Source organism: Myodes glareolus, chromosome 7 (assembly GCF_982192425.1).
Source record: "Myodes glareolus chromosome 7, mMyoGla1.1, whole genome shotgun sequence".
Taxonomy (NCBI): domain Eukaryota; kingdom Metazoa; phylum Chordata; class Mammalia; order Rodentia; family Cricetidae; genus Myodes; species Myodes glareolus.
Window position 1 is genome coordinate 6,057,402 of NC_142032.1, and position 13,133 is coordinate 6,070,534.

General features: G+C 49.1%; 1 protein-coding gene across 4 annotated transcripts in view; it reads right to left on the reverse strand.

Annotated features, from left to right (window-relative positions):
• Positions 1-1,518: 1,518 nt before the first annotated feature.
• Positions 1,519-13,133, reverse strand: part of Vti1a (vesicle transport through interaction with t-SNAREs 1A) — a 313,453-nt gene continuing 301,838 nt past the window's right edge. For all 4 annotated transcript variants that reach the window (XM_048423304.3, XM_048423309.3, XM_048423302.3 and 1 more), the window contains one exon: positions 1,519-4,004. In XM_048423304.3, the coding sequence (XP_048279261.1) occupies positions 3,911-4,004 (94 nt within the window). In that variant the 3' untranslated portion in view covers positions 1,519-3,910. The remainder of the gene's footprint in view (positions 4,005-13,133) is intronic.

Here is a 13,133-nt window from a genome sequence, read left to right on the forward strand (position 1 = left end):
ACACAGCCCTCCTTAAGCCTGCTTGCCCTTACTGCAGACCAATCTCCCAAGCACACACTTAGCACAAGGGGAAGGCAAGAGGCCCTTGGGCTGGGGACTCAGCAGCCCCTTTGAAAGCAGTGTGGGCCACAGACAACCCACAGTCACTGGCTCTGGGCCTTCTCCTCCAGACACATGTTGCCGCCTCTACTCCCAAGCATGGAGTGCCCAGAGAGACTACAGTTCACACCGAAGTGATGAGGAAATTGTCACTGTGCTTAATTCCCAGCTACGTAGACAAACGACTATAAATATTTATGACGAGCAATTTCATTATTTAAAAATTCCCTTCTAAATTTCCAGCGAGCCACTGAAGAATGCCTGCCGAACAGGTTGCAAATTAAGAACAATTATTTTTCTCTTCTGCATTTAAATATAACTTACAGCTGAAGTCATTTAAAGGGGCTAACATCAACCTTAATTAAATATTAAAGTGTGCCTGTACCTGCTGCTATTGCTGCCCCTTCGAATAAGATATAACCTATTTTTGACAAGTTTTCATCTTTCTCTGTGGAAGACACTACATGAAACCAAATCAGCGGCAAAGAGGAGTGTAATGAATAATCTATTTCATATTCCAGCAGTACCCAGGGCTCGGAGTGGAAAAGATTCAGTCAGATGATGGCAAGAGGCTGCTGGGTACCGCATGACACAGCTAATGTTTAAATAATAATAATAGAAAAAAGCGATAAACAAATCATTAGCCCTTAACAGTTGTTTAATGCAATTTGTTAATGAACGTAATGGTGGGGACTGATAATGAAAGACAATAAAACCGTCTAAACAGGCGCCAAGTCGCTGGCCATGCGCAATTATTTCCTTGTCAAGTTTTTATGATTTAATGAGCCCCTCTGGGACTGACGGCTGTCAGTCAGTCGTGACTTTTTGACACCATTACAACTTCAAATACAGCAGCAGGCAGGCTGTTTTCCTCGGATTTGAAATACTGAAATGATCTGACAGTTTTAAAGAAAAGATGTGCAGAGAGAGAAAGAGAGAGGGAGAGAGAGAGAGAGAGAGAGAGAGAGAGAGAGAGAGAGAGAGAAAGGCAGTGCTTGCCTCTTCCTTTCTTTCCCTCCTCCCTTCTTCCACGAGTTGATAATCTCTGGATGCTGTTTGGTAATGAAAACCCAATCACTGAGGTCATTATCTGATGAGGTTTTTGGAGCAGGCAGGCTTTTTCCCCCTCTTTATTTCTTTACTTAATGATAACCCTCAATGGGCTTGCCCCGCATGGGACGGCCAGAGCTGCACAATTTTGTTCGCCATTAATTTCAGCCTTTGAAGCTCAGGGCTCAGAAGCAGTAGCAAAGCAAACCCCCCACCAAGCTGGTTCCAAAATAAGACAATCCAGCCTGCCTGAAACAGAATAGCAAATGGCCTCGCAGCCCAGGCCTGGCCACTGACGTCAGGCCCAGCGCATCTGCAGGCATCCGCCTTCGACACGGAACATTTAAAACTCTTTACAACTTAAGAGACTTTAATTGAATTGCTTTTGATTCTGGAGCGAGGTTGCATCCGCTTTATTTATACTGTCCTAGAAACTGTTTAGTCTGCATGAATTTTATATGGCGAGGGCTTCTCCTCCTCTTCCTCCATGCTGTCAGCCATCCTCCCCTACCTCCCACACACTTGGAAACAAAGGCTCCCAACTTCAGAAATATTCAACAACCGAAGTCTACAGAATAGGAACCTAGAACCTTCCACACATAGGCACCTGGTCCAGGTTTGCACACTCTTCCTGCCCTGGAGCGGGAAGGAGGGAGGGAGAGTATAGCCCCAGCCCCAGTTCTTCCTATAGCACCCGGAGGACAGAGCCGGTCAGGATGTGATGGAGCTGCTGGGTCCAAGGTTGTACATTTACAGATTTCCACTCCCAAATCTCTGGCAGCAGCCAAGCCAGCGAGAGGTGAGCAGCAAACGCCTCCTTCTCGGGTCTTCTGCTTCTGCGCGAACAATGCAGGTTTCAGTGAAATGCTTCAGGGCTAGCAAGTGCCCTGCTCGGCTCCACCCTGCTTGTTAGGTGGCCTTGGGAAAAAGTGGACTGGAAGGTGCATGGGAGAGACAGCTTAGAACTCGGAATACCCTTAACTGAGGAACCCCATTTCTGGAGGCCACCAGAGCCCTGGGTCTGCTTCACCAGCATCAGCGGAGGCTGGTGGGTTGTCTCCGTGCTTTTAACGGTTTCTTTCTTACATTTAGGCTGCCCAGAATTCAGTGATCAGAATCAAAGGTTCTTGATTCTGAGCTGGTCCCTTTAGCTGGCAGAAGAGTCAGCACAGCTTCCGGCCCTTCTCCTCAGCTGTACCACTTTGGTCGGCCAAAATTCCACCCTTCCTACACAGACACTACACCTTTATTTACACAATAATAAATGATTTATCTGAATACATACAGGCCCCAGCCTGTTTCCACAAGCACAATTTCTCTGTTGAATTTTGTATTTCCTGTCTATTTATAATGGTTCTCTTTGGAGTATGTGTGTGTATGTGTGTGCATGCAAGTGCATGTGTGTCTATGCGTGTGTGTGTGTGTGGTGGGAGATCAAGTATAGCATGATCTTGCTCCATGAGTATAGGTGGTTAGCATCTTTTATGAAGAGAACAGGCTTGTGTTTCAAAAATTCAAAGCTTCCAATTATATTAAAAATTATAGAAGTCTTAAGAAAAACACATTTTGCTTCATGACTGGAGGGGAAACGACCCCAGCTAGGGCAACTTTTAGGCCTGATCTCAAATGGACTCATCTTGCACCCAATTCCCGTTACCTCAGGCAGAAAGAGAGGGAAGAAAGTCACGAAGTGTGACAGAGGCCTGAATGTGGAGAGAACCCAGGCGGGCTTTGCTGATGGTCGCTGGGAAAACCCGAGCAGTTCTCCACGCGGTGGGAGGAGGTGAGGGGACACTTCCCACCAAGGTTTCCCTAGTGGACTGCCCTACAGGACTCTCCCATTTCATCACTACAGGCTAAATGCCAAGCAGCAGAGGAGTCCTGCTCATGCGCTCCGAAATCCTCATGCTGGAAGGGAGGTGGACAGAACCTTCTCAGACCGTCTGCATGAATGAGGGAGGACGGCCACTGACTGAGCTCATTTTAAAGCAGAGAAGATACAGAAATGCTTACACAGGCAGGGAAGAGGAGGTCGCAATTAAATATTGTGCCAGTTCTCACACTGCCGGCAGAGTCTGGGGACAATGGCATTTGGGGAAGGTGAGTAAATATTTCTTCCTTGTATACACACACACACACACACACACACACACACACACACACACACACATAATAAAAAGTCATGGAAAGTGCCTGGTCAATTTCCTGGGCAAGTGACAGTGAATCTTCTCCTTTGCAATAAAGTTGTCTGGGCAAGATGGCTGTGTGCACTATGCCAGGAAGGATGGGGTTGACCTCTGGAACTGCTCACAGGCGCTGGCCTCGGATTTTTCTGGCATGTAATCCATGGACATCACAGAAACCTTACTGGTAAAGAGAGGTACGTGACACAGAGAGGCTCGTGTGACTGAGTCATCACGTCCTCTCTGCAGCCGTGACCCCAGGCATGGCCACAGGGCAAGGAAGAATGTCACCAAAGCTATTTTGGATGAAGTTACCTAAAGGCAAATAAGTATTCACCTTTACCTATAAGAAAACCCGGCAAACCTGGGCAAAGACCAACCTCAGAAAGGAAATCAACCCACATGCAGATGGGGACAGAAACATCTTTACACTCTCTGCACTCCAGCTCAGCAGTGGCAAGGGAGGGACAGAGGGTCACCCGGGGCCTGTCAGCACAACAGAATGATTCATGTGACCATTTTGTCTTAATTACTCTGAACAAGACAAGATCACTGTTTATCAAGGGAGAGCAGATGCATCAGTGCCCTTTGACAAAGAAAGTGATGGCCGTCAGGATGGTGATGACCACGATGACCCCCAAGATGACGAGCAGGATGCGGTTCTGGATGATTCTGTGGGAAAGAGAGAAGAAAAATGCACACGGATAAATGAACAGCATTTTGACAAACATTGCCCAAGCCAAGCTGGCTAAAGGAACTACAGCCTGGCAGGTACACACACACACACACACACACACACACACACACACACACACACACACAGCTTCCAGGTCTATGAACAACTTCCACATGGAATGCTTGCCCCAAAGCTAAGAGGAACCAAGGGTTTTCCAAGATTTGGGCACCACGTAGCCTCTTTAAGCGATCAAGGGCCCTATGCGAACATCTCTTTCTAATTTAGCATGTCAGACAAGCCTCACTTTTTTTTTTTCAGTGTTTCCCATGAAAGGAAAAGACTCCAAAGAAATATATGTCAGTGAGGTACTTACCTGAACAAAAATACCTCAGGAAAAGTGAGAGAGACTTAGCAGGGAGAGGAGAGGATTAAGAAGCAAGTGTCAAACTTGCAGCTTAGGTTGTGAAGCCGTCACCTGTCAGTGTGGCTCATGGCTTCGTCAGGCTAGGAGGAAACGTTACATGTGCTCCCTGGCGCCAAAAGATGGAAATGAGAGTAACAGAAAGTCCCCCAGGTGCCTGGCAAGTGGCTGTGGGTGGGCCCTCTGGGGGATGCTGGTCCCTTGGTCCAGCGCAGCCCTGCCGATGCTGACCTCAGAAAGACAAGCCGAGGAGACACGCGCTCTGGATGCCTGCAGCGCGCTTCCGCTGAAGTGATTTCATAATTTGTTACCTCATTCGGAGAAAAGAGGTCGCACACCACAATGCTTTGTTGAGCCGTTCAAAGGGAACCTGGGTCACACAGCCTCGCCCACGCTCGCTGCTCTCACAGAGTGCACCGAAATAGAAACTCAGAGAGGCTGGCCATCTAGCTGACTGCCCACCCGGCTTCCAGCCTGCAGCAATTCCACCCCACCTGCTCAGAGGCACATGCGGAGTCCTGTCCTCATATACACAGGGGACCCCTGGACAGGGTCTTCCCTGGGGAGGGGCATGTGGGGATGAACCGGGCCTCCACTTGAGCAGGGAGCGGTTCTGTGCATCTTGCCGGGGAACCTTCGCAGGGTCCCTGCGGCTGGGATGGAGGATGACATCAGGTTGCGGTTTGGGTGGCATACTCCTCACCCACCCTTCCCTCTTCACAGATGGGTGGGCACCATCCCATTAGAGTGACTCCCCTGTGTCCCCTAACAGGATAGCTCCCTGTCTTCCTGACAGGTTACAAAATGATGGCCATTTGCTGACATGTCTTCCGCAAAGCTGCTTTAGTGCCCGTGTCCGCTCTCCTCGCGGGAGATGAATGGTGCACTCTTTCCTCATTCATCACACAAGGCTCGGCGAAGATCCATCTTGTTTATTTCTTCTTGTCCCACCAGAAAGCCTGTGCCCCACATTAATTCTTCTGTGATGACAGCTAATTCAGACTTAACAGGCCCCGGATTCTCTGTCCCACCCCATAGACAAATAAGAACGGGACGTCATAGCTTACTAAAGTGCAGCTAATTAGGAACACTGATTGGTACTACTTAGGCTTCATTTAAAACTCAAGTTGGTTTTTTTCTCCTTTTCCCTGGAAGGCAGGAGGCAAGTCCTCAGAATGGTCCCCACAGCTCTGTTTGCTGAAGTCATTGTTCAAATCTCTACTTACCATAGTCACCCACGTCAGATTTACAAAGAAAATCAGCAAAACTGAATCTTGGCAGTAACACACATTCAAAACATGAAAACTTAACAAATTCTGCTGCGGGGTAACCTGTGGTAATGCGTCTCTTGTACAGCGTAGGCTGGGTAGCCGTGCGTCCTCTCTGTGGGATGAGATCCCCGAGCATCCAAGATGGACACAGAGGAAGCGTACCTATGGGGTTACTAGTTTTATCTGGAACATGCTAACAAAATAAGCACACAGGCATCTCCAAATCTTAGCTGTTCTTAACTGGGCTTTCCCTGTGCCCATGGGTGTCCCTGTCACCAGCTCTCTGCTGCCCCAGCGCATCTGCCTGTAAAGAGCGTGGAGAATTCACCTCGAGAGCTGGTGGCCAGAGCTGGGGAGCAGGACAGAGAATTAACTCTCAGGGATGTAATGGCAGGTTGTGGCACTTGGGAACTATAATCACCCCTTCTAAGGAGGATGTAGGAGATAACTGGGCAAACTCAGCTGACAGGAAAATGTCAGGGAAGGAAAGGATGAAGGTGAAGGCTGAAACGGGTCCCTAAAGATGGGGCTATCACAGGGTCCTCTCAGCTAGAGAAAGTTGTCCAGGCTCACGGGTGAGCGCTGTGGAAGACATTGGCGCTTCTATAGAAAGGGCTGCCAGACATTTGAGATAAAGAGAGCAGAGGGCTGAGTGTCAGCCTGACAGGCAGGGCCATCAACTCAGCTTTGGGCTGCACAGGACTTGGGCAAATATGGTTTTCTAGGAGCAGAAAATGATGCATCTGAGTGAACAGGACTGAGCCGGCAGGGAGACGGGGAGAGGCTGGCAGTGGCAGACTCCAGCTATGAAGAATCCTGGAGAAGAGTCCCTGGCCATTGCTGCTGGGCAATCCCTATGGCTCTGGCCAGTGGAGCTGGGTGCAGAGTTGTGGAGCTAGGAGGAGTCAGGAAAGCCAGCCAGGTCAAGGAGCACTGCTAGCTAGCGAGCCAGGAAAGAAGTCTGGGGCAGAGTCCCAATAACTTGCTCTTAACTCTGGGTTAGGGGCCTTGAAGTTCCAGCAGGCTGGGAGCAAGCAGTCTTAATCTCCCTTTTGAAAATGCAAAGTGTGTTTACCCAGTAAATAATTTAAGAAAGAGTATACACTTGAAAGACGTCTACTGAACCAGCCAGGCTAAATCGCCTCCGGGCAGAAACCCGTGCATTTGCATGCTGTATTCATGGAGTGAGCATACTGTGGCTTTAAAAGAATGCAGAGGCAAATTAAAAGGAATGTGGGCCCGAAACATCAAAAATTCTCCAAGTTTACATTATGAATCACAGTGCTGTTGATATAAGATGAATTAACCATTTACTTTGAGGTTAAACTCACACAGTATTATTGAAAATGCTGATCCCTGTGTGGAACCCAGGGAGTGGTTAATCTTCCATTGCCAGTCTCCTCCCCTTCTGGAAACGGCTCTGGTGTGTGGCATACAGAATCATAGAAGGCTGGACCAAGTGAAGGAGGCAGGCAGCCACCTGATTGGAGTGAGGGGGCACGGAGACTGCACTGTAGCAGGCGCTCCCGAAGGCTCTTCTTCAGATGCTTGTGTCCTCCTCTGCATCCGCCGCCTGCCACCCTGACCTGGTCCTTGGTGCTGTGTATTAGCATGGGATTTGCTCTGGCCACTGTAATTCATGGGGGTGGGGGTGGGGGGAAGGCAGCAAGCTGTTGCTCCCAGAGGAGGAAGCTGACTTTCAGCATTCCATCCCCCAGCAGGAAGGACTCCTGTGTCACGGTCTCGATGGACAGCCCAGGTATTCCAGAGACGGCAGTGACAGGACACAGGACCTGCACCCCAGGCTATCATCCAGAGGATCACTGCCTCTGGCCTCTCCTGGGTTCTAAGGTGACGAGGTCTGGGGATTGCCTGTTACTTCGGCATATCTACTGCCTTCTCAGTCTAGGGAAGGGCCGGCCGCCCAAGCACACTGAGGTTTGGGGTGCACACATCCCGGAAGTCAGGGTTGGACAACAGCTCATAATTCCTCCCTTGAAGATTAATTTAGTTCTCTTTATCTTGAACAGTTGTTTTTTTTTAAAAAATAAGGTTTAAATAAATAGAGTTTAAAATACATTTCTCTCTCTCTCTCTCTCTCTCTCTCTCTCTCTCTCTCTGTGTGTATGCTACGGTGTCCATGTGGAGGTCAGAGGACAACTTAGAGGAGTGGGTTCTTTCCTTCCATCATGCAGCTTGAGACAGAACTCAGCTCAGTAGGTCTGGCAGTACCATCATCCGCCCAGTCTTCTTGCCAGTTTAGAGCCAGGTTCTTTCTGCGTCCAACTGACCAGAAGCTTCTCACTGAAAACCAGGAGCTTCTTCAGCTGGGCAGAGGCTGCTGAGGGCTCCCGGGCAATGGTGTCCTTACGTACTCTCCTCAGCAAGCTGCCTAGGCCACTCTGCGTCCCAAGAGTCACAGGTAAGGACTGCCTGCCACACCTCATGCCATCCTTGGCTCCATAGGTAAAGCCAGCCCAGCAGAGGGAATCTCTGCCATTGCTGTGAAGGCTGGTCACCCAGACAGCTTGGAATGCTGATGTCAGGCCTCCATCTGTGGCAGCCATTTTATTTTCATGAAGAAGTCAGCTGAAGAAACAAGCTGACCCATGAAAGGGAAACAACTTGGACCCCACCCTGAAGAAAAGATAAACTTCTATAGCAAGTCACCCTTCCTTTGAACTTTGATTAATATGAAAAAATAAATTAACTTCATTTTTCAAGACAGTTTGATTTGGGTCTTCTATTATTTGTAACCAAAAGGCACATTAGGTTGAGCCACTGCTCCACACCTCTCTGATCCATGGCACCTTCTAATAAGGGCTTCCGGCCCGTGCGGTCTCCAGCTTGGATTTCCCTGCGCTTTGCTTCCCACATCGCTAGCCACACAGGTATCTGCTCTTCTGTCTCTGTGAAGTTTTCTCTGGTAAAAAGTGGCCTTTCCGCAGCCTGATCTCTTTCATCTTCTGTATTCCTCTGACACAGAGCTTGGCAGAGATGTTTAAGGGCGGTGGGGGGGGGGGGAGAGCTTGAGCAGGGTGTGGCAATACAGGCGCACAAAGTTCTAGCTACTGTGAAGCTGAGGCGGGGGTGTCATGTGAGCCTAGGAGACTGAGGATTGAGGCCACCCGGGAGACATACTGTGACCCTAAGGGCTTCGTGAACACAAGCACAGTGGAAGGATCAGCTCCTGGCCACTGTCAGGTAAGAACGCCCACAGTGCCTCACCTGCTGGGGTGTATGGCGCTTGGCACACCCACTACCATCCCTTGGACCTGCTTTGGGTGGGCTTCATCTTGGCTCCATAGGTGGAATATGACCCAGGCAAACCTTACCAACTATAACTCTTCATTTCTTTTATAAACATGTGTTTGAAAACTGGTCTGACACCCAAACCATACTGCTGTGGTTTGTATTATTATTAAAAATAATACAAACCTGTCACTTGTATTATTTTTACTAAAATGCTAATTGGCCAGTAGCTAGGCAGGAAGTATAGGCAGGGCTATGGTGACCAGGCAGGAAGTTGAGGCATGGCAACGAGAATTATGGGAAGAAGAAAGTTTCAGTCTGCAGTCATTACCAGAGAGGAGCCAGACACAGAGCAAGCAATATGTGACTGATTTGCCTAAAAAGGTACCAAGCCACATGGCTAACACGGACAAGAATTATGGGCTAATATAAGCTATAAAAATTAATAAAAAGCCTGAGCTATTAGGCCAATCAGTTTGTAATTTATGTAGGCCTTTGTATGATTCTTTGGGGCTAAACGGCTGTGGGACAGGGTGGGACAGAAACCTCAGTCAACACCACACAGTCTGCTGGGGATTCCCCTAGAGAACCAAGAGAGAAGCACGGGGGTCTGATTGCAAGGCCAATGGTAGCCTGGGGCTACTGAAGACCATTCCATTCATGGTTCTAGAGAGAAGCATGTCTCCTGCCAGTGGACAAAGAAAAAGAGATGAAATGCTAAAGACATTATGCCAACCCCTGGATCTGTCTGAGATCCTGACACATGAAGGGTCACATTTAAACATCTCAGTTATAGACCAGCAATTCCCTTTTGATGTGGGCAACTTTAGTTGGTAATTGCGGCTTTCAGCCATAACCATACGGACTCTACTGAATGGTATCTCCCATCCCCCAAAGTCACCCCACCTGGAAGCTCACAAGGTCACCTCATTTGGAAGAAGGATCTTCATTAAGAATCTTGAAAAGAAATAATCTGGTTTTAAGGCATTCATGTGTCCTTGAATCAGCAGAGTGCACAGACACGAGCAATAAGGCCACGGAGGAGCAGACAGAAACTGGAGCTACGCTGCCACAAGCAAGGAATGCCTGCAACACCAGAAACTAGGAGAGCCACGGAAGGCTGTATTCTTTGAAGAGACGATGGCCCAGGAAATTTCTTGGCTTCAGACTTGAAGGCTCTGAAACTACTCAAGGAACCATTTCTGATGCTTAGAGCCCATTTAAGGCCCATTGCTTTGGCAGCCCTGGAAATTATGAAGCCAGCACATGGACACGTGACCTTGTTTTTGACATCATGATGGCTTCCCATGGCACCATTCCTTCCCTGCACCCTACCGTGGATTTATCTCAGGTCCTTCCCTAAAGGGCAAGGCAGTGCTGAGAGAATTCTCTGGAAGCTTTATGTGCAGCCTGAGCACGCGGGGACTCAAGACTAAGCATTCTTCCTCTCTGAATGAGAACGTCTACTCATGAGCAGAGTGAGCAGCTTCCCAAAGCCACAGAGAGGTGGAGCTGGGAGTACACGATCTAGAACCCAATTCACCCGGGCCCAGTACTGCCTGATACAGCTCAGGTGGGCCAGCCCTTCAAGCCATCACCTGCAGTTAACAGTTCACATGTGCTGACATCAACTTTGACATCGTCTATTATCTAAGAGCCCCGAGGAGGGACAGGTTTTGATAGCTGGAGACACAAACCAGTTCCCAAGCAAGGAATCCAAGAGACAGGAGCTAGGACCTGAGTCCTGGCCCAGCTGGTTCAGACTCCATTCCCAAATTATACGAAGCTTATTGGGGACCTGCAGGCTTGTTCTGCAGAGGGCCAGACAGTAACCATAATAATCTGATGGAGCTGCCCTGGGATAACATTCCTCAGACCTTCCAGAAATCTTTACGTTGCGGCTCTGAAGGTCATAAACCCAGAGTCTGGGTGCTGTCAGTGCTGGCTCCCGAGTCTCCGGGGAGGCTGTTCTGAGTACACTCTTCTCTTCTGGTGGCTTGTTATCAGTCTTTGAGGGTCCTTGGTTAATAGCTACACCCTCTGCTCCCCACACCGCTCCTTGTGTGGTGTTCTTTGTGTGTGCAAACCATAGATAAATTTCTATTTTTTATAACACAGCTACATTGGATTAGGGTAACAACCCTGTTCTTGCATAGCCTCAGCAGATGTCATGAGGAAGATTCAAGGAAGGTCACTGTCTGGGGTACTAGAAGTTCAAAGTCCCACCTATGAACTTAGATGCTCTCAGCCATGCGAATAATACAGTCTCTGCCACAATTACTCAACTTTGCTCTTGCAGAGAGTGTCATGACATAAATGAAAATGGACTGCATTACAATAGAATTTGAGGAATAATCGAGTTTGAATTCCATATGATCTTCCAGTAACAAAAATTATTTCTTTCGAACATTTTCAATCGCATAAGAATGTAAAACCGTATCAGTCTGTGGGACAGAGAATGGGCACTGTGCTGTGCCCCATTGCTTTGCTTCGCCGACCCCAAGCCGCAAAGCACAAGCTACCGAGACACGCCCCCTCTTACTAGAGAACACAGTCATTCCTGGATGTCACAGAAGCCACACTGAAAGCCGTGGCAAGTGTGACCAAGAACCTGTGAAGAAGACAGGGAACCCAGAGTTCCCACCGCACGCGCGCTTTGGGCACTACAATGAGCAATCAGCAACACACGGCTAACAACAAAGGTAGTAATTAGAGCCATGCCAGGGCTGGGGCAATCTGTCATGTGCCTATAATCCTGGCTTTGCCTGGAATGACCTGAAGCAAGCTACTCATGACACTTGACTTTGTTTCTTCCCAAACAATGTCAATCAATTCCTCAGCCATCAGGGATGAAGGTTTTTTAAGCACTGAGGGGTAAAGCCTTTGAATGCATGTGCAGTTGGCAAACAGTTCTGTAAAAGGCGGTACCATTTCAGGGCAAATGAGAGGTTCCAGTTGCCAGAGCCTGGAAAGCTGCCTGGGAAACTTCCAGGGGCTGTGGGGAAGCAGGGACAGGTGAGGAGTGTGCGCCTGCTCAGCTCACCAGGCTGCTGTTCCCACAGGTTGCTGTCTAGTGGGGCCTCATGTTGACAGTCTCCCCAGCAGGGCTGAGCCTTGTCGCCAAGGTGGGAGCATCAACATCAAAAGGAAAGGGAGGATGTCCCATTGGCTGGCTCGGGGATCCCTCCCCAGCCCGGGAAGGCAGCCAACGAGTACCTGTCAGACACACTGATAAGTCCAAGGGGTTTTGATCAGTGATGTGTAGCTACATCAAGCTCTGCATTGCCAAATGTGTACATCAGACCGCAGCCTGGGTGCCACGGCCACTGCCATTCTTAAATATGGACTTGGGGACAGCAGGAGGCTGGGAGAGCAGCTTTGCTGGCTACCAGTTCCACACAGGATCAAGGCAGCTTGCTTCCATCAAAGGATCTGGAAGGGACTTGAAGAGAATTAAATAATGACGCTCCAGAAAGGCAAGGTGTGTGCAGCCCCTTCCAGGCTTGCAGATTGTTGGAGTTGGCAAAGATCTTTGGGTCTAGGCCTAGATTCTTCACGTTGAGGAGAGAACAGTGGAGCCCTGAGAGGTTGGTGGACGTGTCCAAGGTAAACTCCTCAGAGACCAGGGACCAGTCTTGTGTAATGGGGACACTCCTCCCCAGACAACCCTATGCGTTAGTCACCTATAGAGGAGTTAACCTGGGCTTTCAGCTCCAGAGGGTTGGAATCTACGGAGGCAGAGTAGACACAGAGGTGTGGCGGCTGGAACCGCAGCTAGGAGCTCACATTGTGAACCACAAGCAAGCAGCAGAGATAGTGGGCAGGGATGGTGAAAGGTCCTGAAACCGCCAATTCCCAGTGATGCCCTTCCTCCAGCAGTGCTACATATCCTAGATCTCCCCAAACAGTGCCCCCAGCTGAGAACCAAGGGCTCACATGCCAGAACCTATGGGGATGTTCTCATTCAAACCCCACAGATAATGGCAAACTGAATCTTGTCCATAGTCCCCACCTCCACACAATAGGAAGAACATCGTGGGGTACCTGGTCTCACACTCCAGGCTGAGGCTGCGAGAGAAAAGCAGAGGAACACGAACAGTATCTTTTTCATGAAACGCAGACTGCTCAGTTTAGAAGACATCCTGTCTCTGAGACAGATCCTCCATGCGGACCAGGCTGGT